The sequence below is a fragment of the Lithobates pipiens genome, unplaced genomic scaffold, assembly GCF_037356315.1.
Source record: "Lithobates pipiens isolate NorthernLeopardFrog02 unplaced genomic scaffold, aLitPip1_a1.2 Scaffold_8, whole genome shotgun sequence".
In the NCBI taxonomy this organism is placed as follows: Eukaryota; Metazoa; Chordata; class Amphibia; order Anura; family Ranidae; genus Lithobates; species Lithobates pipiens.
The window spans coordinates 691273502-691300627 of NW_027507903.1; the positions used below are offsets into that span (position 1 = coordinate 691273502).

General features: G+C 47.5%; 1 protein-coding gene across 1 annotated transcript; it reads left to right on the plus strand.

Annotated features, from left to right (window-relative positions):
* The first annotated feature begins 187 nt into the window (after positions 1-187).
* LOC143962388 (uncharacterized) lies at positions 188-26272 on the plus strand. Its single transcript, XM_077471674.1, is given in 9 exon segments — positions 188-1447; positions 1633-1746; positions 9065-9160; positions 9241-9301; positions 9452-9543; positions 17273-17350; positions 22369-22520; positions 25208-25314; positions 25551-26272. Coding segments are annotated over 9 exon segments (936 nt in total). The 5' UTR covers positions 188-1359; the 3' UTR covers positions 25699-26272.
* Positions 26273-27126: the final 854 nt, after the last annotated feature.

The window sequence follows — 27126 nt, forward strand, 5'->3', positions numbered from 1 at the left end:
AGAGGACAACACCGAGATCACAACACTGAGACTACAACACCGAGATCACAACACCGAGACTACAACACCGAGATCACAACACCACACTTACAACACAGAGACTACAACACCGACATCACAACACCACAATTACAACACCGAGACTACAACACCGACATCACAACACCACAATTACAACACCGAGACTACAACACGAAGACTACAACACAGAGATCACAACACCGAGACTACAACCCCGAGACCGCAACACTGAGACTACAACACAGAGACTACAATACCGAGACCATAACACAGAGACTACAAGGTGAGACCACAACACTGAGACCACACTGAGGCTACAACACAGAGACTACAACACAGAGATTACAACATTGAGACTACAACATTGAGACTACGGCATTGAGACTACGACACAGAGACTACGACACAGAGACTACAACACTGAGACCACAACACTGAGGCTACAACACAGAGACTACAAGCTGAGATCACAACACTGAGACTACAACACTGAGACCACAACACAGAGGCTACAACACCGAGACTACAAGCTGAGATCACAACACTGAGACTACAACCCTGAGACTATAACACTGAGCTTTAACACTGAGACCACAACACAGAGACTACAACACTGAGACTACAACACTGAGACCACAACACTGATGCTACAACACTGAGACCACAACACAGAGGCTACAACACCGAGACTACAAGCTAAGATCACAACACTGAGACTACAAACCTAAGACTAGAACACTGAGAGCACAACACAGAGTCTACAATGCTGAGACCACAACACAGAGATGACAACACTGAGGCTACAACACTGAGGCTACAACACAGAGACTACAAGCTGAGATCACAACCCTGAGACTAGAACACTAAGACTACAACACAGAGACTACAACACTGAGACTACAACACTGAGACCACAACACTGATGCTACAACACTGAGACCACAACACTAAGGCTACAACACCGAGACTACAAGCTGAGATCACAACACTGAGACCACAACACCAATACTACAACACTGAAACTACAACACCAAGACTACAAGGTGAGACCACAACACTGAGACAACAACACCAAGACCACAACACTGAGACCATAGCACCAACACTACAACATCAAGACCACAACACTGAGACTACAACACCGAGACCACAACACCAAGACCAGAACCCTGAGAATACTAGTTGAGACCACAACACCAAGACCAAAACACCGAGACTACAACATTGACACTACAACACAGACACCACAACACCACGACTATGTGAGAGAGGGAGGAATGTGATGTCTGTCCTTTTATATATGGATCTATCTGTCTATAATGGAGTCTTCTACAGATCATGTCAGTACGGTATAAGGACATAGAGCGTCTCCAGGAAGACCCAACACCCAACGAGAATCTCAAAGGAAACCATTCAACTTACCGAGGTATGAATCACCATACATAACACCACAGACACAGATAATTACACCCAGCATACAGGACAAGAGAAATAACACTGTGCAGAGTCCATCCATACAGAATAAGAGCAGATACCAAGAACTACACCTAGCTTAGAGGCATATTATCTTTTTATTCTGACACAAGAATTCAATGCAATTTTGTCTTTCAGGAGTCATCATGCACAGGTGGATCCCCCAACCCTTCCCTGGTCTGATCTGTTTTTTGTCAGCACTTTGCATTTGCCTCCTCTTCATCATCATCATCCTCATCGTCACCATCACACGTGAGTTCATTCTTGCTCTACCTTCTTACAAACACCTTCCTTATCACAGGTAATTTCCCCTCGCCTTCCACACTACATTCTCGGGAAGCTCTACACTAGGGATGAGCCAAACACCCCCCTTTTCGGTTCGCACCAGAACCTGCGAGCAGACCTAAACTTCGTGTGAACTTTAGAACCCTATTAAAGTCTATGGGACTCCAACGTTCACAATCTAAAGTGCTCATTTTAAAGGGTAATATGCAAGTTACTGTCCTAAAAAGTGTTTGGGGACCCGGGTCCTGCCCCAGGGGACATGGATCAATGCAAAAAGAAGTTTTAAAAACGGCCGTTTTTTCAGGAGCAGTTATTTTAATAATGATTAAAGTGAAACAATAAAAGTGTAATATTCCTTTAAATTTCGTAGCTGGGGGGTATCTATAGTATGCCTGTGAAGGGGCGCATGTTTCTGGTGCTTAGAACTGTCCCTGCACAAAGTGTCATTTGTGCAGGAAAAAAAGTCTTTTAAAATCACTTGCGGCTAAATTGTCGGGTCCCGTAATACAGAGAACACTCAATGAGTGTTCTCTGTATTAGCCGACAATTCATTCATTCATTGATAAAAATAAAAATAAAAAAAAAAGCGTGGGGGTTCCCCTAAATTCAATTACCAGGCCCTTCAGGTCTGACATGGATATTAAGGGGAACCCCGTGTCAAATTAAAAAAAAAATTGACGTGGGGGTCCCCCTAAATATCCATACCAGACCCTTCAGGTCTGATATGGATATTAAGGGGAACCCTGCATCAAATTTAAAAAAAATTGACGTGGGGGTCCCCCTAAAAATCCATATCAGACCCTTTATCCGAGCAGGCAACCTGGCAGGCCGCAGGAAAAGAGGGGGGGACGAGAGAGCAGCCCCCCCTCCCTCCTGAACCGTACCAGGCCACATACCCTCAACATTGGGAGGATGCTTTGGGGGTCTGTGACCCCTCAAAGCACCTTGTCCCCATGTTGATGAGGACAAGGGCCTCATCCTCACAACCCTGGCCGTTGGTTGTGCGGGTCTGCGGGCGGGGGGCTTATCAGAATCTGGAAGCCCCCTTTAACAAGGGGACCCCCAGATCCTGCCCCCCCCCGTTTGAAATGGCAAGGGGGTGCAAAAGTACCCCTACCATTTCATAAAGAAAGTGTCAAAATGGTTAAATAAGACAAACACACTTTTGAAAAATTCCTTTATTAAAAATAAAAAAATTAAAAAAAGATTCCAGCGGTGCTAATCCACTCTTGCTATCCAGCGACGGATCTCCGGGGTCCAGCGATGGATGATCATATCCAGCGACGGGGGATCTCTCAGTCCAGCGCTGTCCATACATCCTTCTTCTGTCTCCACTCCGGAGACACTGCAGAGATCCCAGCGCTGACGTTTCTTATATTAGGAGGGCGGGGCCCCCTGTCACCTGACCCCGCCCCTCTGACGCTGGAGAGGGAAGCCAGGGGTTCCCCAGTGACGTATGGGTGACCCCGCCCCTCTGATGTAACGCAGGTTTCCGTTACATCAGAGGGGGCGGGGTCACCCATACGTCACTGGGGAACCCCTGGCTCCCTTCACCAGCGTCAGAGGGGGCGGGGTCAGGTGACGGGGGGCCCCGCCCTCCTAATATAAGAAACGTCAGCGCTGGGATCTCTGCAGTGTCTCCGGAGTGGAGACAGAAGAAGGAAGGATGTATGGACAGCGCTGGACTGAGAGATCCCCCGTTGCTGGATATGATCATCCATCACTGGACCCCGGAGATTCGTCGCTGGATAGCAAGAGTGGATTAGCACCGCTGGAATCTTTTTTTTATTTTTTTTATTTTTAATAAAGGAATTTTTCAAAAGTGTGTTTGTCTTATTTAACCATTTTGACACTTTCTTTGTGAAATGGTAGGGGTACTTTTGTACCCCCTTACCATTTCAAACAGGGGGGGGCCTGGATCTGGGGGTCCCCTTGTTAAAGGGGTCTTCCAGATTCTGATAAGCCCCCCGCCCGCAGACCCTCACAACCAACGGCCAGGGTTGTGAGGATGAGGCCCTTGTCCTCATCAACATGGGGACAAGGTGCTTTGAGGGGTCACAGACCCCCAAAGCATCCTCCCAATGTTGAGGGTATGTGGCCTGGTACGGTTCAGGAGGGAGGGGGGGACGCTCTCTCGTCCCCCCCTCTTTTCCTGCGGCCTGCCAGGTTGCGTGCTCGGATAAAGGGTCTGATATGGATTTTTAGGGGGACCCCCACGTCAATTTTTTTTAAATTTGATGCGGGGTTCCCCTTAATATCCATATCAGACCTGAAGGGTCTGGTTATGGATATTTAGGGGACCCCCACGTCAATTTTTTTTTTTTTTATTTGACACGGGGTTCCCCTTAATATCCATGTCAGACCTGAAGGGCCTGGTAATTGAATTTAGGGGAACCCCCACGCTTTTTTTTTGTTAATCAATGAATGAATGAATTGTCGGCTAATACAGAGAACACTCATTGAGTGTTCTCTGTATTACGGGGAGCCGACAATTTAGCCGCAAGTGATTTTAAAAGACTTTTTTTCCTGCACAGATGACACTTTGTGCAGCGACAGTTCTAAGCACCAGAAACATGCGCCCCTTCACAGGCATACTATAGATACCCCCCAGCTACGAAATTTAAAGGAATATTACACTTTTATTGTTTCACTTTAATCATTATTAAAATCACTGCTCCCGAAAAAATGTCCGTTTTTAAAACTTTTTTTTGCATTGATCCATGTCCCCTGGGGCAGGACCCAGGTCCCCAAACACTTTTTAGGACAGTAACCTGCATATTACCCTTTAAAATGAGCACTTTAGATTTCTCCCATAGACTTGTATAGGGTGTTCCGGCTTTTCGAATTTGCTGCGAACAGCCCAAATTGTTCACTGTTCGCTGAACAGGCCAACAGGCAATGTTCGAGTAGAACATGAGTTAGACTCGAACTCGAAGCTCATCCCTACTCTACACCAACCATGAACACTATATTCTATGGCATCTATTTCTTAGTGTCCACACTATACTCTTTGGCAACTCTTTAAACCAAATTATTTGGAAGCTCCCCCCACTGTCCACACTACATTCTCTGGAAGATCTCCCCCCACTGTCCACACTACATTCTCTGGAAGATCTCCCCCCACCGTCCACACTACATTCTCTGGAAGATCTCCCCCCACTGTCCACACTACATTCTCTGGAAGATCTCCCCCCACCGTCCACACTACATTCTCTGGAAGATCCCCCCCACTGTCCACACTACATTGTCTGGAAGATCTCCCCCCACCATCCACACTACATTCTCTGGAAGATCTCCCCCCACCATCCACACTACATTCTCTGGAAGATCTCCCCCCACCGTCCACACTACATTCTCTGGAAGATCCCCCCCCACTGTCCACACTACATTCTCTGGAAGATCCCCCCCACTGTCCACACTACATTGTCTGGAAGATCTCCCCCCACCATCCACACTACATTCTCTGGAAGATCTCCCCCCCACCATCCACACTACATTCTCTGGAAGATCTCCCCCCACCATCCACACTACATTCTCTGGAAGATCTCCCCCCCACCATCCACATTACATTCTCTGGAAGATCTCCCCCCACCATCCACACTACATTCTCTGGAAGATCTCCCCCCACTGTCCACACTACATTCTCTGGAAGATCCCCCCCACTGTCCACACTACATTCTCTGGAAGATCTCCCCCCACTGTCCACACTACATTCTCTGGAAGATCTCCCCCCACCATCCACACTACATTCTCTGGAAGATCTCCCCCCACCATCCACACTACATTCTCTGGAAGATCTCCCCCCACTGTCCACACTACATTCTCTGGAAGATCTCCCCCCACTGTCCACACTACATTCTCTGGAAGATCTCCCCCCACCATCCACACTACATTCTCTGGAAGATCTCCCTCCACTGTCCACACTACATTCTCTGGAAGATCTCCCCCCACCATCCACACTACATTCTCTGGAAGATCTCCCCCCACCATCCACACTACATTCTCTGGAAGATCTCCCCCCCACTGTCCACACTACATTCTCTGGAAGATCTCCCCCCACTGTCCACACTACATTCTCTGGAAGATCTCCCCCCACTGTCCACACTACATTCTCTGGAAGATATCCCCCCACCATCCACTCTACATTCTCTGGACAATCTCCCCCCACTGACCACACTACATTCTCTGGAAGATCTCCCCCCACTGTCCACACTACATTCTCTGGAAGATCTCCCCCCACTGTCCACACTACATTCTCTGGAAGATCTCCCCCCACTGTCCACACTACATTCTCTGGAAGATCTCCCCCACTGTCCACACTACATTCTCTGGAAGATCTCCCCCCACCATCCACACTACATTCTCTGGAAGATCTCCCCCTACTGTCCACACTACATTCTCTGGAAGATCTCCCTCCACTGTCCACACTACATTCTCTGGAAGATCTCCCCCCACTGTCCACACTACATTCTCTGGAAGATCTCCCCCCCACTGTCCACACTACATTCTCTGGAAGATCTCCCCCCACTGTCCACACTACATTCTCTGGAAGATCTCCCCCACTGTCCACACTACATTCTCTAGAAGATCCCCCCCCCCCACTGTCCACACTACATTCTCTGGAAGATCCCCCCCACTGTCCACACTACATTCTCTGGAAGATCTCCCCCCACCATCCACACTACATTCTCTGGAAGATCTCCCCCTACTGTCCACACTACATTCTCTGGAAGATCTCCCTCCACTGTCCACACTACATTCTCTGGAAGATCTCCCCCACTGTCCACACTATATTCTCTGGAAGATCTCCCCCCCACTGTCCACACTACATTCTCTGGAAGATCTCCCCCCACCGTCCACACTACATTCTCTGGAAGATCTCCCTCCACTGTCCACACTACATTCTCTGGAAGATCCCCCCCACTGTCCACACTATATTCTCTGGAAGATCTCCCCCCACTGTCCACACTACATTCTCTGGAAGATCTCCCCCCACCGTCCACACTACATTCTCTGGAAGATCTCCCCCCACTGTCCACACTACATTCTCTGGAAGATCTCCCCCCACTGTCCACACTACATTCTCTGGAAGATCTCCCCCCACTGTCCACACTACATTCTCTGGAAGATCTCCCCCCACTGTCCACACTACATTCTCTGGAAGATCTCCCCCCACCATCCACACTACATTCTCTGTAAGATCTCCCACCGCTGTCCACACTACATTCCACAATCCACAGTGTTTTGTTTCCTCTTTCTCATCTCTCCTGCAGTCCATGAGCAGCTACCATTTTACCATCCCTCATCCTGTCCATGATCGGCAGTTCTTCCTTTTTTTTCCTGCTCCCTATAGACTACTTTCAGGTTCCGATCTAAGATGTTCATGTGAATTGGGGAATTTCTTCACCTGAAGTTAGCTCCCTGCCCTGCCTTTTCTACCCTACTCTTCTATGATCACCAGACACTCAGTCTCACCCCATCATCAGTTCTAGTGGGATGGCTTTGGTGTCCATATTATGACCCAGTAATATATCTATACCTATAATATTGTCTGATTGTGCACAGGGGCGGACTGGCCATTCGGGCACTCAGGCACTGCCCGAGGGCCCCATGCCACTTAGAGGCCCCATCAAGGTTGCCAGCTTCAATAAAACCAGGGACAGTATGTAAAAATCTGTGTTTTAAAAAAAAATCCCAAGATTATAGCTGCCCCACCTCTGCAGTACCTTTTCAGTGTGTGTATGTGTATTCTGTGTGTGTATACTATGTGTGTATATTGTGTGTCTGTGTGTGTATACTGTATGTGTGTGTGTGCATACTGTGTGGCCCCATAATCTATTGCCTGGGGGCCCCATAATCTCCTTTTGCCTGGGGGCCCCATAATCTCCTATTGCCCAGGGGCCCCATAATCTTCTCCTATTGCTCGGGGGCCCCATGAGTTGTCAGTCCACCCCTGATTGTGCACTAATACCTACCAGAATTATACAATTAATTTAAAGACCCAAAAAACATTACATTCATTAATTTTTCAAATTAACCCATTCATTACCAGTGTGACGAACCCTTGTCCTCAACAGGACTATGTCCGCCTTAAATGCTCTCTCTGTCCGGTACCACATGATCCAAGACCCTTTAGCCCACCCAGTCACTGCCCGTAACTCAGTGTAGGGTGAAAAACATCAAACTCGTTATTATAACACATGTGCAACACAGATATACGTCTCAGGGGACAATCACCCCTCCCTTTGGAATTCAGGGCGGGGTAAACTGTCCAATCAGTTAGGGGAGCTTTTGGAGGAACCCCCCCTCCAAACAGACATACATCCCATAATATACTTGTGACAGACCTTGGATACCCCTGCTGGGCACCTCCGCCAGACCTGTGTCTCCTGTCCTCCAAATGCACCCGCAGACTCCCCATAACCAGCCCTTAACCCCTCAATCATGAGACAAGCCACACAGCTGTTGAGGGTTTAACATGCCGAGCATAAACTGTTTATTAAATATAAAAACATACAGCTTTAAACACAGGGACACTCCCCTTAGTCTTGTCATAGAAGGGGTAGGGGACAAGGAAGAACCAATGGGAACTCATCACATGTACATTGAACCAGAAACTACAGCGGAAGCACAATAAAGGGATTATGATAAGCAGGCAGCCCCTCTTTACACATCCCCTGCTGGGAGATGTCTCCAGACCTTTAGTCTACATGCCATGACCCAACACAGTTAAACACAGCAACAAGAGGGGGGTAGGGGAGAAGGGATGTAGCATTACATTATCTTAATGGCATTTTGTCCCCAAGTCTCTTCTGGGCCATAGGCTGTGGGCATTAGGCCGGCCCACAGCCCTCTCCAAAACACACAGTGACAGTGGGTTCTGTCAAAATACTTTTCTTCCAAGGCAGACAAACCCAATAAAACAATGGAATACAACCACACCCCAAACAATCCCAGCAAAAGAGTCCAACAGCATGAGACAACACATGATATATATACATATATACAATGTTCCAGTGTGGCTGTACAGCGAGTCCGACTAGCACAGATCAGACTGGAGCTCTCGGGCACCCTACCCAAAGTGACTCCCGTCACAACCAGAAAACATTTTTTTGCGAATATAATAGCTAACCTTCCCCAAGATATCATGGGATGAAATCTTCCAGTAGAGGGACATCTTGGTAGTTGAGTGATAATTGGGGGGGTCCAGCGTGAAGGCAGTTTCATGGTCCTCCTCCGTATCACTGATTTGTGGGAATGAATTCTGGTTCTTTGTCTCCAGCAGGTCAGGGGGTGGATCAGACAGAGCAGAACATGGAGGTGAAGCTGAGGAACCTGAGTCTAGGAGTGGACTCCAGAATGGAGAAACTGTCCCAGGATGGTAAGGTGAACCTCTGAGGGGTGGCACTATGTGATGGGGGGGTCTGGTCTCCTCATTTTATGGATGTTCTCCTCCTCTAGATTCCAGGATGATGGAGAAACTGACCAACATCGAAACCTTCGTAAAGGACATGAGAGGTGAGCTGGGGCAGCATTTAAGGGTGAAGGGTACAAACTACAAAAGGTGAACAAACGTGTTAATAACATAAACCATACCGGAAATCACAGAGAGACTGTAGAATGTGATCTATCCAGGTGATCAGGATAAAAGGGATATGTGTATAGTACAGAGGTCTGTATAGTCATCAAGGTGACTGAATGTATAGTTCAAAATAAATGGGGTGGAGGCATCTGGAAACCAAATGTTAACAGATGATGTAACAGGTGATGGCACGCTCCAAGATGAGACATGAAATATGTATTTTGGGGAAGTATATTATTATTATAAAATTCTCCAAACCATTGACCCAACCTTGGACCTTCGAAAGGGGAGGGAATTACATGAGAATGGGAGTGGTTTGTTTAAATATGGGTGTGTCTTGACACTTTTGGGCTGTGCTTGGATTTCCCAGCACAGACGGTTTAACGTTTCTGTCTGGAGACAGCAGAAAATATTATTAACCACTAGGGATCTGCGCTATAGCCGAATGACGGCTACAGCGCGGACCTGCTTTGCCGGGACGACGTCTATTGACGTCGCCCCGTGCACGAGCGGCCTGCGCGCCCTGTGATCAGCAAGTCTATGAGACTCACCTGATCACAGAACGGAGCAAGGGGTTGATCCCGACCCCTTACCACGTGATCAGCTGTCAGCCAATGACAGCTGATCATGTGACACAACAGAGCCGGTAATCGGCTATTTTTCCTCCTCGCGCTGACAGCGCGGGGAGAAAAAAAAAAGCCGATCACCGGCGGCCGTGAGAGGGACTTCAGTCCCAATCATGGCAAGCTTATCAGTGCCCACCTGCCCCTTGCCAGTGCCACCTAACTAATAAAAAAGTTCCCCCCATCAGTGCCACCCATCAGTGCCCATCATCAGTGCCCGCAGTGCCACCTATCAGTGCCCAAAATCTGCCTCAACAACAGTGCTGCACCCCAGTGCCACATATCCGTGCCCATCAGTGTCATCTACCAGTGCCCATCAGTGCCCATCAGTGCTGCCCATCAGTGCCCAGCAGTGCCATCTATCAGAGCTACCTATCAGTGCCACCTATCAGTGCCCATCAGTCCCATCTATCAGTGGTACCTATCAGTGCCCCTTAGTGCCACCCATCCGTGCCACCCATCTGTGCCACCCATCTGTGCCACCCATCAGTGCCATCTTATCTGTGCCCATCTTTGCCCATCAGTGCCGCCTTATCTGTGCCCATCAGTACTGCCTTATCTGTGCCTATCGGTGCCACCTTATCTGTGCCTATTAGTGCTGCCTTAACTGTGCCTATCAGTGCCCACCAGTGCAGCCTATCAGTGCCCACCAGTGCAGCCTATCGGTGCCCAACAGTGCCGCCTCATCAGCGCATTTCAATGAAGGAGAAAAATGACCTGTGTGCAAAATGTTATAACAAACGAAGAAAAAAATTTTTTGCATCTTTTTTTGTTTGTTTAGCAAAAAATAAAACTCCCAGCTGTGATTAAATACCACCAAAAGAAAGCTCTATTTGTGGGAAAAAATGATAAAAATGTCATTTGGGTACAGTGTTGTATGACCGCGTAATTGTCATTCAAAGTGCATCAACGCTGAAAGCTGAAAATTGGTCTGGGCAGGAGGGGGGTTTAAGTGCCCAGTAAGCAAGTGGTTAAGAGGTTGAGAAGTAGCTTTTTCTGATTGATTGATTGATTGATGATTTGGTCAAATTTTGGCTTATTCACACCATATATTATCAGAACATGTTTTTTTTCTGGCTCCATTGTGTAGACCAGCCTCATGCCCAGTGTTGGTGAGGTGAACTCTGGTGATGAATGTCCATCATAACTGGGACTAAAATATAAATCCACATGTAGCGGCGGCTCCTGAAGAGCACGCGCTATGCGTTTTTCAAAGTTAAGGGCTGAAAGATCCAGGTATCCTACGTGTGTTCTTCAAGTTTAGGTTCCTACATGTTCTACAACAACGTCTGTGGCAGAGACTTTGTTCCTGATGAAGCACCTTGTTGGCTGCTAGGCCTTGTGAGAGACGGACTGTCCAACTTGAGTGACCATCCAGTTGTGAATGGCTATTCTCTGGATGCAGTCAAAGTAAGCAAGTTCTTCAACATTTTGACTTTGACACTAATGCCTCGTACACACGATCAGTCTGTCCGGTGGACTTAGCCCGGCGGACAAACCGCTGGACTTTGAGGCGGAGGTCCGCCAGACTTTCCAAACTAGCGGACCTGCCCACATACAACCAAACTTTTCCGGCGGACTAGGTCCGCTGGACTATGGCGGGTGTCTGCCATACTTTTGAAATGAACGGACTTGCAAACACACGGAGGAAAGTCCGTTCATTTTGAACGTGGCTCCATGTAGACGGGACTAGCAAAAGGAGGTCGATGTCGCCGCCTTTGGCGGCAAGAGTGACACGTCGCTGGCCCCATCACCTGGTATGGACTTAAAGAGGAAGCCCTACGCTGAAAAAATGGCGTGGTGGTCCCCCTCAAGGTCCATATAAGACCCTTATCCCCCAAGGTCCATATAAGACCCTTATCCGAGCACGCAACCCGGCCTGTTAGGAAAGGGGATGGGTACGAGCGAGCGCCCCCCCTTCTGAGCCATACCAGGCCGCATGCCCTCAACATGGGGCCCCCCCACCCCAAAGCACCTTGTTCCCATGTTGATGAGGACAAGGGCCTCTTCCCGACAACCCTGGCCGTTGGTTTCAGGGTCTGCGGGCGGGGGGCTTATCGGATTCCAGCCCCCCACCCTATGTGAATGAGTATGGGGTACAATGTACCCCTACCCATTCACCTGGAGAAAAAAATGTCCTCCTCCCAGAGGATGCTGGGACTGTGACATCGTAATGGGCGGGGACATCACCCGGTGACCCCGCCCATTGCCCCTATATAAGTCGCCGCTCAACACGTCCCTGTCGTTGCGGCCAGAGACAGGGTCGAGTCAACATCTCAAGGAAGAAGAAGAGAAGAAGAGAAGGTGACAGTGGCAACGGCGGTGACAGAAGACCGCTAGTAAAAGAGCTGGAAGAAGAAAGCGGAGGCCCGGCAAGAAGAACCAAAGAGGGGGACAAGACCCCCGAAGTAGGAAGAAGAGGTGGCAGCGTCAGAAGACCGGGCCAACACTAGTAAAAGAGCTAAAGGAAGAAAGCAGAGGCCCGGCAAGAAGAACCGAAGAGGGGGGCAAGACCCCCTGAAGTCGGAAGAAGAGGCGGCAGCGACAGAAGACTGGGCCACCACTAGTAAAAGAGCTAAAGGAAGAAAGCGGAGGCCCGGCAAGAAGAACCAAAGAGGGGGGCAAGACCCCCGAAGTTGGAAGAAGACCCCCGGGCGGCGACGAAGAAGAAAGCCGGACTCCTCCACTAGTAAAAGAGCTAGCAAAAGAGCGGAAGATAGCGGAGGAGTCCGGCGAGAAGACTCCCCAAGACGGAAGAAGACCCCCGGAGCTGTGCAATAAATTATTTTAAACCCTTGAGTGGTGTTTTTTTTCTTTCTTTTTTTTTCACCAGGTAAATGGGTAGGGGTACATGGTACCCCAATACTCATTCACATAGGGTGGGGGGCCGGTATCTGGGGGCCCCCTTATTAAAGGGGTTCCCGGATTCCGATAAGCCCCCCGCCTGCAGACCCTGACAACCAACGGCCAGAGTTGTACGGAAGAGGCCCTTGTCCTCATCAACATGGGGACAAGGTGCTTTGGGGTGGGGGGCCTCGCGGCCCCCCCTTCCCCAAAGCACCTCCCCATGTTGAGGGCACACGGCCTGGTACGGCTCAGGAGGGGGGCACTGGCTTGTCCCCACCCCCTTTCCTGACCGGCCGGGTAGCGTGCTCGGATAAGGGTCTGATATGGACCTGGGGGGGACCCCCACCCCGTTTTTTCGGCGTAGGGCTTCCCCTTTAAGTCCATACCAGGTGGCAGTGCCACCGAAGGCGACGACATTTACTTCCTTCCCTAGTCCCGGCTGCCTGAAACCACGTTCAAAATGAACGGACTTTCCTCTGTGTGTGTGGGCAAGTCTGTTCATTTCAAAAGTAGTCCGCTGGAAAAGTCCGGTGTGTGGGCAGGTCCGCTCGTTCAGAAATTTGGCGGACTTTCCGGCGGTTTGTCCGCCAGACTAAGTCCGCCGGACAGTCTGATCGTGTGTACGCGGCATAAGAGTACCTGAACTTCCTTTCCAACCCTCTGATCCCAATTTAAGAGACTGTCCATTATCTATGTTTTGCAAATAAAATCCATTGAAGTGGATCTGTTGTCGGTCTCTCCAGTTACTGGGCCATTTACCACAGGACACCCCCTAGACGTGAAACGAGGAGAACAGAAGGTAACGGTAAGCCCAAATCTAACCAGCAGCTCCCTCGGGGGTAGTGCTACACACACACTCCTCGTATTTTTATTAATGAATACAAGACTTCCTTTGATTGGCTGAGGTGGGGAGATGATGTCACAATCTGAAGCCAATCAGTGGAAGCCTTGTATTCAATAAAAGAAAAGTATTTTCCTGAATGGCAGAGGAGCACTCTTGGTTTTGTTCTGGTAGCAGATAGGAAGTCACCCATACTGCTGTAGCACACCCCCTAGGGGATCCGCATGTAGAAGGGGATACCCACCCTGCACAGCCAGGCACCCTGCATTTTCACAGCACATTTGAGTCAAGGAATAGTTCAGTGATTTGTTTTTGTATTTTTATTAGGGGGTTTAACTTGGTTGAGGAAAAGGGTAATATGAGATGCCCACTTGACTTTAGCAGAACTTTTCCAGGGACAACTTCTTCTGTACAATCTAATTATACACTCCTCAGCTCCTACAGCACAATACTTGCTTGAAGCACTACAATTACCCAAGACCAGCCTGCACTGTTGGATGATCTAACAAAAAAGGGCTCAGTCAGATCGTTAGCAGATGCCCTTTACAGGCAGGGACCGTGGGCCCCATTGTTGTGTAGCAAAGTCCTAGTGCCCAGCTGTCCTTCTGTGGCTACTGATCCCGGCACCACCTCTTCAGGCACTTCCAGCCGGCCTGGCTGCAGCTGCCCCTTTCCACAGTCCTCCTGACTTTTCCTCCACAGTCCTCCCAGACTGACTCTACATCCATCCCAGACCACTCTCACCCAGTCCTCTCAGCTTGCCACTCAGTCCCCTCTGACTGTCTCACTCACCAGACTGTCTTCCTCCCTGGAGATTTGCCCGGCAGTGTTCTCCTGCTGCTGTCCTTGTCCTGCTCCCGTGTCTCTGATCAAGACACCTCCATGAAGAGGGTCCTTTCTGCACCCGAGATCAGGCCTAAGGTTAATCTCCTAACACTCCATCTCCTGTCTTCCACCCAACTCCATTGCGCCTGCTAGGTTGACCCTGAGTATTTTTAAGGGGGCCTGCCTCTTGCCAACCCATCTGTTGGGGATTGGTCAGGGCCCTCATGAATACTCCAGTCAGCTCCTCCTTACCTCCACTCCCATTCTTCCAGAATCTCCTCCGAGTATCTAGAAGTAGGAGGAGGTATCAGAGATGCTGCCTGTGAGTCATCCAGCCTCACTGGATCACTGCCCAGACCCAGCTCAAAACACAGGCTTGGCTGCTAGCAAGCTTGAATTTACCTACACTAACAAAAACCTAACATGTTTCTACTCTAGCACACTGGAGGGTGATACACTGCTTTAGAACACAGTGCTGCCATACTGTATATAGCTATGTTCATTATGATGCAATGCACATATCAGCCCAATCACTTAGTAATGGCCACTTGGGCCCCGACAACATGGCAGGAAACCTGGGCTTGGGCTTTAAATGGACCTGAATTCAAAAAGTGAAGGTTTACTAAGGCACATGGAACATCTATATGTTTTATTTGTGGCCACAGCATTACCTTATGTCTACCGAGTGTACTTTGTCTGTAGTCTCATTGCTATATATCTGCAGTGTGAGATCATCTAAGGCACATGTGTCAAATTAATCCAGCCCCCAGACCTCTTCATGTAGCCCTCGCCCCTCTCCTGCAGCAGCGGCACCCCCATATCTCTGCCCCCACGCTGTTATAGCTGTTGGCAGCAAAGTGTATGTCACATTTCCTCTGCCAAATCCTGTGCTTCTTCGTGCAGCCGTGGAGAGGCTCGTCTCTGCCCCACTGCCTCAGCAATCGGCAGCAGAGAGGAAAACAGAACTCCTCCTACAGGTCCTGTACCTCTCTGTTCAGCCACAGCACCCCCTCATCTCCGCCTCCCCCAAGCTGATTCCAGCCCTCCTCCTACACGTCCTGTGCCTCTCTGTGCAACCACAGCACCCCCTCATCTCCGCTTCCCCTCAGCTGACTCCAGCCCTCCTCCTACAGGTCTTGTACCTCCCTGTGCAGCCACAGCACCCCCTCATCTCCGCTTCCCCTGAGCTGACTCCAGCCCTCCTCCTACACATCCTGTGCCTCTCTGTGCAGCCACAGCACCCCCTCGTCTCTGCCTCCCCCGAGCTGACTCCAACCCTCCTCCTACATGTCCTGTGCCTCTCTGTGCAGCCACAGCACCCCCTCGTCCCTGCCTCCCCCGAGCTGACTCCAGCCCTCCACCTACATGTCCTGTGCCTCTCTGTGCAGCCACAGCACCCCCTCGTCCCTGCCTCCCCCGAGCTGACTCCAGCCCTCCACCTACACATCCTGTGCCTCTCTGTGCAGCCTTAGTACCCCCTCATCTTTGCCTCCCCCTGACTGACTCCAGCCCTCCTCCTACAGCTACTTGGGCCTCTCTTTGCAACCGCAGCACCCCCTTGTCTCCACTCCCCCCCCCCCCGAGCTAACTACAGCGCTCATCTGGTATTTCTCCAGATCCTTCAGTTTTTGCATATTTTTGCTCTGCTGAGAGCTTCTTTCCAGCATCAGCACAAGGTAAGTGGGGTGCTCTGTGATGTAAGGGTGGGTGGGTGGGGGGACACTTGATTTCGGATGACAGGGGGCTCTTGACATCTGATGTAAGGAGGGGAGGGGTGCTCTGCACATCTAGTCTTACAGATACAACCGGGTCCATAATGCTGGTGCGGCCCTTGATGAAATGGAGTTTGACACCCCTGATCTAAGGCACTGCTGCCTCAGAATGCTGGTCTCACCAGATATAGAGTGAGATCTGGTGATGTCACTACTGTGCTGCTCCCTGTTGCTGGAGAGGAATGCTGGAGAGGAAGCTGTACCTGAGGAGCTGCAGTACATGAATCTCCCTGCTTCTGCTTCATCCATTCTCTGGATCTGTGCTTCTTCCACCTCTATAATTACCCTTATAGTCATCAGAGCAGTACTCTTTAAGGGGGCAGAACTAGCATGAAGTAAAGCCCTGAATCTGCCACGATAGCCACTTCAACGCAATGTTAGGAGCTCCCGGTGCGCTCTTTCTCCCTCCCCACAGCTGCCACCACTCCCCTGTTTCCCATTGCCTCCTCTTTGGTTTTTCTCCCTGAGTGTTGGTTGCCTGCCATTGGCTGGTGGAGGACCTTCCATTGGAAGACATTGTTTTTAGTGATGAAAAATACTGGTGGGATAGTCTGACTAGTAATAAATATTCCTGAAAGAAGAAAGTGATTAGAATTACAGTTTTTAGTTTAGTGTTGGGAGTAAGGGCCATTTAAGTCTAGCGGTTAAGGGTGAGGTTAGAACTTTACAGGCATGGCAAGAATTATAGTTTTCAGATGTAAAAAATGTTTGTTGGTTAAACTCGGATGTTATGTTCTGTACACACGGTCGGATTTTCCTATGGAAGATGTTCGATGGGACCTTGTTGACGGAAATTCCGAACCGTGTGTAGGCTCCATCACACATTTTCCATAGGCATTTCCGTCACGCAAAATTTGAGATCTGAATTTCAAATTTTCCGACAGCAAAATCCGTTGGCGGAAATTCTGATTGGCATCATTCCACGGAAAATGTATGCGTATAATATGGTGCGGGCGGAAGGACATGTACACACCATACTGAGATGATGTTCTTTATATTACAGGTTCTCTCAACGGCGACATCCAGAAGATTCTAGAAGCCATGGCAAGACAGACAGACGAGACCCAAAAAGAAGATATCAGTAAGTTTACTTAATTCAGGAATCAGAACATTGACTCACAAAACTTTCATTTCTCAGAACATCCTGTAGTTAGATTTGTAGTTTTTAATATTAAGGGGCTGATCACCCGGGCCCCCTGGTTACATCTCTTATCCAGCCTGGGCTTGTAGGTCTTTCAGTGTCACCATAACTCCATTTTCAGGATGTGGACACTTAGTCCGCTGGGGTTTGGATGTGTCTTTAGGGTTTGGTAATATTTCCAGGTACAGACCAGTCTGTAGTCTCTCGATGGGGTAATTGGTTTCTCCCTGGGGGTATATTTCATTCCATTCCCTGATATGTTTCTCTCTGGACTGGTTTATTATTAGGCTTGTGCAATTCGTTTCGTAACGAATCTAAATTCGGCCGAATTTTGCATCTTTCGGACATTCGGATGCATCCAAATGTCCGAATAAAAAAATAAGAAATTACAACGAATACGAAAGAAATATAACGAATGAATTCGAATGAATTCGACATGATTCGAAATGATTTCAGCTGCATTCGAAATGATTTCAGCTGCATTCGAAATTATTTCAACTGCATTCGAAATTATTTCAACTGCATTCGAAATGATTTCAACTGCATTCGACATTATTTCAAACACATTCGAAAATATTTTGTGACCCGAATTTAGGGCCATGTATCTCGGGGTTACTTGGTGCTAGACACACACTTCAAATTTGTATATGTTGTAGTGCTAGTATTATTGTGTTTGCATACCAAATTTGGGGTTTCTATCTATAAGTGACCTCGAGATATGTGGCCCCAAAATCGGGTCGCAAAATGTTATTAGTTATTAGAGCAGAGAATGACATTTTGCGACCCGAATTTGGGGCCACATATCTCGGGGTCACTTATAGCTAGAAACCCCAAATTTGGTATGCAAACACAATACTACTAGCACTACAGCATATCCAAATTTGGAGTTTCTAGCGCCAAGTGACCCCGAGATACATGGCCCTAAACTCGGGTCACAAAATATTTTCGAATGTGGTTGAAATAATGTCGAATCATGTTGAAATAATTTCGAATCCGGTAGAAATATTTTCGAATTTGGTTGAAATATTTTCGAATGTGGCCGATTTTTCGAATTCGGTAGAAAACGAAATGAAATCCGAAAACGAATTTAAGGAAGTTAACGAATATAACTAAACGAAATTAATGAATTAACGAATTAAAACGAAACGAAACTAAACAAATGTTTTGCTTTTGCACATGTCTATTTATTATTTCCTTCCTGTGAGAGTTTGTCAGGTTAGTTGTTGGGAGTGTTGGGTGGACAGAGCGCTGACAGATTGTTGGGAGTGATGGGTTGGATGGGGTAATGGTGGTGTCGGGACCTGGAACACCTGCTGGTGGCACTGTGGTTCCCAGAGTGGAAAGTTGTAGTTCCAGTTTCACCTGCAGGTGTCTTCCAGCAGATCCCAGTAATCAGTCTCCGCCTGATGCTGGCTGCTTGAATGGTATTTAGTCCCTCCTCTACTAGTGCCTCTGTGTTTTGCTCTGCTAGCTAAGATAATGCTTGCCATTTACAGGGCCTTGAAAAAGTATTCATACCCCTTGAAATTTTGCACATTTTGTCACGTTACAACCAAAAACATAAATGTATTTTATTGGGATTTTATGTGATAGACCAACACAAAGTGGCACATAATTGTGAAGTGGAAGAAAAATGATAAATGGTTTTCAAAATGTTTTACAAATAAATATATGAAAAGTGTGGGGGGTGGGGAGGGGCATTTGTATTCAGCCCCTTTTACTCTGATACCCCTAACTAAAATCTAATGGAACCAATTGCCTTCAGAAGTCACCTAATTAGTAAATAGAGTCCACCTGTGCATCATTTAATCTCAGTATAAATACAGCTGTTCCGTGATGCCCTCTGAGGTTTGTTAGAGAACCTTAGTGAACAAACAGCATCATGAAGGCCAAGGAACACACCAGACAGGTCAGGGATAAAGTTGTGGAGAAGTATAAAGCAGGGTTTGGTTATAAAAAAAAAAATCTCCCAAGCTTTGAACATCTCACGGAGCTCTGTTCAATCCATCATCAGAAAATGGAAAGAGTATGGCAATAACTGCAAACCTACCAAGACATGGCCGTCCACCTAAACTGACCGGGCAAGGAGAGCATTCATCAGAGAAGAGCCAAGACATGGCCGTCCACCTAAACTAACCGGGCCGGGTAAGGAAAGCATTAATCAGAGAAGAGCCAAGACATGGCCATCCACCTAAACTGACCGGCCGAGCAAGGAGAGCATTCATCAGAGAAGAGCCAAGAGGTCCATGGTAACTCTGGAGGAGCTGCAGAGATCCACAGCTCAGGGGGGAGAATCTGTCCACAGGTCGTCTCTCCACAAATCTGCCCTTTATGGAAGAGTGACAAGAAAGAAAGACATTGGTGAAGGAAAGCAATAAAAAGTCCAGTTTGCAAATGGAAGAACAAAAATAGGATGGCCGCACTCCCAAAGTAAATGCAATGAAAAAATATTTTATCGAGGAGTATAAAAACAAATGCAAAGGAGCAATGACATAGGCAATGGCAGGAGAAAAACGCGTTTGACACGACTAGCGCGCTTCATCAAAACCATTCAGAACACAATCACCAACGTGTTAATGTACAAAAAAAAAAATCACATTAGCATAGTAAATTCAAAACAGATGTGACGGCTTCAGTGATCGGATCCACGTGTTCTGTTCTTTGCTTCCAAATAGAGAATTTACAAACGAATGGCATTAATAATTCTGTGGGAATATCCATCATATAAGACAAAAACAATTACCACAATGAATGTATAAACACCATTTCTAGAATCACATTTACAAGAATAACAAACAAAACAAAAAATAAAAAAATAACTATAAAAGAAGATACAGCATACCTCCAAAAACCTCACACACATATATATCATATAATATGATGTAATAGGCAGAGCGATGACACCTTCACCTAAACTGATAAGCCCGTATTAATACAAAATATCTCTCAACCTTTAAGACATATAAAATAAATAGCCGAGAAACATATTGCAACTGATGGTAAAAAAAAAACAAAAAAAAAAACAGTGCATTAAACCAATAATAAAAATGGGTCAGAATTGAGGCCCCCCGGTTTCCTGGTTTGCAAAGAGAAGATCCAGAACATCTCTCGCTTACAAAGTCTTCTAAAATTATCCCCACCTCTCCTAGGTGTACACATTTGTTCTATACCTTGTATTTATAATAAAGAAGTTCCCCCCCCCCCCTCAAGTGTCTCATTAAAGTGTCTATCTACATTAGTCCCATGTTCTTTTTCAATATCATAGACATGATCATGTAAGCGATCCCGGAGTCTCCTAGTGGTTCCACCAACGTATTGTATTGTGCAAGCCTTATATGCAATTAGATAAATAATATTGCTAGTGTTGTAATTGACAAAGGTCTTTATTTTAAAGGATCTATGGTTAAAGGGTAAGTTCAGCTTCACAGGTGAACTTACACAGGTCCCCCTCCTCGCCCCCCCCCCCTCCCACCACCACCACCACGGTCCTGCTGACCTGGATCGAGGCAATCTTCGGTTCTAAGCCCCGGTATATCCGCGCCATGAGACCCCCCTGAGCTGAATGTCCAAAATGTCCCTCGTCAGGAGTTTTGGGTAGATGAGGTGCTCATGATTTGTTAGGAGTGTTGGATGGATGGATGGCGGCCTATTATGTTGATAGGAATGTTTAGCGAATGAGGTGCCTATGGGTTGTTGGAAGTGTTGAGAAGATAGACTATTGATGAGTTGTTGAGTAGACATGTCGTTGGGTGAATAGTTGTTCGTACTCTTCAGTGGATTGGGTGCTTAGGTGTTGTTACGGGGTGAACTGGACCTCACTGTTCAGAACAGGTCTTCTGGTGGGAAATGCTATAGTGCAGTGATGGCGAAACCTTGGCACCCCAGATGTTTAAGATGCAGTGTAGATGAGCAGTGTAGATGAGCATCATGGGAAATGTAGTTCCAAAACATCTGGGGTGCCAAGGTTCACCATCACTGCTATAGTGTAAGAGTGCCCAGTATGATAGCAACCTCTTCTGAAAAGCAAGCTATAGAAGGGTTTTGCAGCCCAACACTGCTTGTGGAGGAGCTTCGATGGTCGCGGAGAAGGTGCAGAATTTAAGAATTAGCATTACTGTTTGTCTGGTGTCCAATTTAGATTGGTCTGGATAAGTGAGGGGGACCCACACTTCACTTATTTAAAGAAGGATCTTGGTGGCGAGAGATTATAGGACAGACTCGTTCATGTACAGTATGTGTTTGTGACAGACCTAGCTGGGACCGAGGCTCTTGGAGGGGACTGAATGCGAGCCTCTTGCCTTGTGATTATGGGCCCTCGCACTTGGGGGAACGGTGCTCTTTGTGAGCTGTATGCCTGGGGACCCCTGAGGTGGTGTTACAGGGATTCAGGTCCGTGCCCCCCCCAAGACACACAGACTCTGGATATGTAAATGCCATGTTAGCAATAGACTTAATCACACTATTGGGACACAAACTCTTAGATGCTAATCTCATCACCTCCAGCCACCTGTCTGTCTTGTATAATGTAAATGAGTCTAGTCTGGCTTGACACAGATTCTAAAGAGTATTTCACCTATTATTGTTTTGTTGTTTGTGCTAATTAACCTGCAATTGAATTGTTAGTGAGCTAGGAGCCGAAAAGTCTTATCCCTCAATCAACTAGTCTGAGTGTTGATTTAGATAATTAGCTCATGCCAATTAGGTTAGGTTTTAGTCACCCCGCTGTATATATTTTGTGTGAGATCTCAAATAAAGGTCATTCCTGATGTCCTCCAAGACTGGTATCGTCTAGTTCTTGGGGGTTCCTATAGCCAGATCCATTGGACTTGTGTTCCAGGACTTAGGAAGCGGTATACTGATGGAAGCACTTAAGCGGAGTGTGGGATTAGTTCCGTCACAGTGTTGATGTCAGTTTCTGAGCTGAATAACTACACAGTTGTCTCTCTTTTTCCCCCCAGACTGTACTGATCCATGCTGTGAGGTGGGCTGGAAACACTATGGCCTCAACTGCTACTATTTTTCCCAGCATGTGCAACCGTGGGAGAGTGCGGAAAAAGACTGCGAGGCGAAAAAGGCTCATTTGGTGGTCGTTAACGACAAGCAAGAAAATGTGAGCATTCCAAGAGCCCCACCCATATAACCTACCTGTATCTCCTTTCTACAACTGACCCTTGGGTGTGCCATAGTGGGAGGGCTTCCTGTAGGTCTAGGGAAAGGGGTGGGGTCATATTTTTATAACCTGATCTTCATGGGCATGTACCATCGCAAGCATTGGGCTATACCATTTAGCCAAGGAAGGAATACATCAGAGCTATACTGTAGAAGTAAGACAAACTCTCACATACCTGAAGGGAGACTGAAATGACGAGGTCGGCCTCTCTTGCATCTCCAGTCCAGGTCCCGCTGACAGTGGTACAGAAGGAGCCAAAGGACAGGAGACAAACGAGTCCCTGCAGATGGAAACCTGAAGTTGCAGCTGGTCGTTGGACGGTAGTTGCGGTCACTCGGGTAGTGGTGCTGGGCTGAGCGGGGCACCAGAGCAAGTTCACAGGGATAGCCTGGCTCGTCAACAGGTGGGAAGCAGGGTACAGGAACATCAGGCAGAGACAAGTCAGATGGGAAGCCGGCTTCATTAACAGGCAGGCAGCAGGGTACCGGAACATCAGGCAGAGACAGGTCAGATGGGAAGCCGGGTTCATCAACAGGCGGGCAGCAGGGTACAGGAACATCAGGCAGAGACAGGTCAGATGGGAAGCCGGGTTCGTCAACAGGCGGGCAGCAGGGTACAGGAACATCAGGCAGAGACAGGTCAGATGGGAAGCCGGGTTCATCAACAGGCGGGCAGCAGGGTACAGGAACATCAGGCAGAGACAGGTCAGATGGGAAGCCGGGTTCGTCAACAGGCGGGCAGCAGGGTACCGGAACATCAGGCAGAGGCAGGTCAGATGGGAAGCTGGCTTCATTAACAGGCGGGCAGCAGGGTACAGGAACATCAGGCAGAGACAGGTCAGATTGGAAGCCGGGTTCGTCAACAGGCGGGCAGCAGGGTACCAGAACATCAGGCAGAGACAGGTCAGATGGGAAGCCGGCTTCATTAACAGGTGGGCAGCAGGGTACCGGAACATCAGGCAGAGACAGGTCAGATGGGAAGCCGGCTTCATTAACAGGCGGGCAGCAGGGTACAGGAACATCAGGCAGAGACAGGTCAGATGGGAAGCCGGCTTCATTAACAGGCGGGCAGCAGGGTACAGGAACATCAGGCAGAGACAGGTCAGATGGGAAGCCGGGTTCGTCAACAGGCGGGCAGCAGGGTACAGGAACATCAGGCAGAGACAGGTCAGATGGGAAGCCGGGTTCATCAACAGGCGGGCAGCAGGGTACAGGAACATCAGGCAGAGACAGGTCAGATGGGAAGCCGGGTTCGTCAACAGGCGGGCAGCAGGGTACCGGAACATCAGGCAGAGACAAGTCAGATGGGAAGCCGGCTTCATTAACAGGCAGGCAGCAGGGTACCGGAACATCAGGCAGAGACAGGTCAGATGGAAAGCCGGGTTCATCAACAGGCGGGCAGCAGGGTACAGGAACATCAGGCAGAGACAGGTCAGATGGGAAGCCGGGTTCGTCAACAGGCGGGGCACCAGAGCAAGTTCACAGGGATAGCCTGGCTCGTCAACAGGTGGGAAGCAGGGTACAGGAACATCAGGCAGAGACAAGTCAGATGGGAAGCCGGCTTCATTAACAGGCAGGCAGCAGGGTACCGGAACATCAGGCAGAGACAGGTCAGATGGGAAGCCGGGTTCATCAACAGGCGGGCAGCAGGGTACAGGAACATCAGGCAGAGACAGGTCAGATGGGAAGCCGGGTTCGTCAACAGGCGGGCAGCAGGGTACAGGAACATCAGGCAGAGACAGGTCAGATGGGAAGCCGGGTTCATCAACAGGCGGGCAGCAGGGTACAGGAACATCAGGCAGAGACAGGTCAGATGGGAAGCCGGGTTCGTCAACAGGCGGGCAGCAGGGTACCGGAACATCAGGCAGAGGCAGGTCAGATGGGAAGCTGGCTTCATTAACAGGCAGGCAGCAGGGTACAGGAACATCAGGCAGAGACAGGTCAGATGGGAAGCCGGGTTCGTCAACAGGCGGGCAGCAGGGTACCAGAACATCAGGCAGAGACAGGTCAGATGGGAAGCCGGCTTCATTAACAGGTGGGCAGCAGGGTACCGGAACATCAGGCAGAGACAGGTCAGATGGGAAGCCGGCTTCATTAACAGGCGGGCAGCAGGGTACAGGAACATCAGGCAGAGACAGGTCAGATGGGAAGCCGGCTTCATTAACAGGCGGGCAGCAGGGTACCGGAACATCAGGCAGAGACAGGTGAGACGGGAAGCCGGCTTCATTAACAGGCGGGCAGCAGGGTACTGGAACATCAGGCGGAGACAGGTCAGATGGGAAGCCGGGATCAGGAACCAGAGATCATGTATAGCAGAGTTCAGAGCAGGGTCAACAGGAGCCAAGCTCAGCAACGGGGAATCAGACAGAGCAAACATAGGTTTCAGGATAATGGGAACACAGCTGAAGACCCGTCAGCACCGGTCAGTTGCTGGGGCCCCCTTTAAGTAGGCCTTCTGGCACCAACTGGCACTAAGGCACGCTCCTGCGCATGTACGCCTGGCACTGCGCATGGGTGACCACTGATGCCCGTGCGTGCTGTGGTCACCCGTGCGCACGCGCCCAAGTGATTTCCACTGGTTTCCTTTCACAAACACTGCAACATTATCAATTTTTTGTCTTTCTAAAGAATTTCCTACATGATCTTTCACAATATTGGACCACGTGGATCGGTCTCACGGATGCGGACAGATCCTGGAAATGGGTGGACGGGACTTCTTATGATGCTACTCCAAAGTAAGACACTGACCCACCCCCCACCAGTTATTATATTCTCTCTGACTTTGCTCCATAAACTGAACGCTCTCGTTGTTTGCTGTCAGCTGTGTCTCCTCTACCTTTTTGAGATTATTCTTGGTGGTTCTCTTTAGGTTAGTTCGCCCCCTTTAAGACTTCTTTTCTATGATGGTCCTGCCATCGGTTCTCGTCCATAAAAGGCTTGGACTGATCACTATTTCCCTTGGTTCCGGCAGGTTCTGGCAGCCTGGTCAACCTGACAATTGGTTTGGTCACGGCCTCGGAGGAGGAGAAGACTGTGCTCATCTGAAAAGTCCATATGGCTGGAACGATGCTCCTTGTTCCCAAGGCTTACCATACATTTGTGAGAAGGAAATGCCTTGAGAAGCTGAAGAGAAGACCCGACATCTTCATCCCCTGATCACTTCTTCTCCTCCGCTGCAGTACAGTAATCAGTCTATCATTAAAATATCACAATGATCCTGCAGGACATGGTGGGACCCGGAGATCCTGAAGAGCATCTCAGCGTGTCCAACCACAATGCGGTGATGAGGAGCGGGATTCTTGCCATATATGATGTTCAGCAGAAGTAAATCGGTTGGACTCTCTAGACATCATTTCAGTGGAGATGAACTCCTCAGGGGCGGGGTTTTTTTTTTTTTCTTAGCTTCCCTTTCCCTCATTTATCAGTATGAAATTGTGTTCTGTGTGGATGATCAGTAGACAGTGGGGTATGAACGTAGAATTCGACCTTTACTGCTTCCTCAATGATTTTTAGAAAGAAAGTCGACACTTGACCCTCTTTTTCTTAATAGGACATTTAATAAGATTTTTTTTATAATTTTTCATATAGATCTATACATTTTTTAAGGTTTTATAATTTTATTAATGGATACCAACAATTTTTTTAAATAAGGGTGTAAAATAAGTGATTATGATAAGATCGTCTTCCATAAACGAAAATTCAGTAGTATAAGTTCCACAGTGATTCTTCCCTCCTATTTTTTTTTTTTTCATTTTTATATATTTTATTTTATACATTTTTACACATTTTTATACATTTTTATCTTCCATAAACGAAATTCAGTAGTATAAGTTCCACTGTGATTCTTCCCTCCTATTTTTTTTTTTTTTCATTTTTATATATTTTATTTTATACATTTTTACACATTTTTATCTTCCATAAACTAAATTCAGTAGTATAAGTTCCACTGTGATTCTTCCCTCCTATTTTTTTTTCATTTTTATATATTTTATTCTATAAATTTTTACACATTTTTATACATTTTTATCTTCCATAAACGAAATTCAGTAGTATAAGTTCCCTTTTTTTTTTTTTCATTTTTATATATTTTATTTTATAAATTCTTACACATTTTTATACATTTTTATCTTCCATAAACGAAATTCAGTAGTATAAGTTCCACAGTGATTCTTCCCTCCAATTTTTTTTTTTTTTTTCATTTTTATATATTTTATTTTACACATTTTTACACATTTTTTATACATTTTTATCTATTTAATGTAATTTTATGTGGTGTACATCATTGTAAGTGCCCCTTCCACCCCACTTTTAGTGTTGTAATATAAATAAAATATATATATATTTTTTTTCATTTTTATATATTTTATTTTACACATTTTTACACATTTTTATAAATTTTTATCTTCCATAAACGAAATACAGTAGTATAAGTTCCACAGTGATTCTTCCCTCCTATTTTTTTTTTTTTCATTTTTATATATTTTATTTTATACATTTTTACACATTTTTATCTTCCATAAACGAAATTCAGTAGTATAAGTTCCACT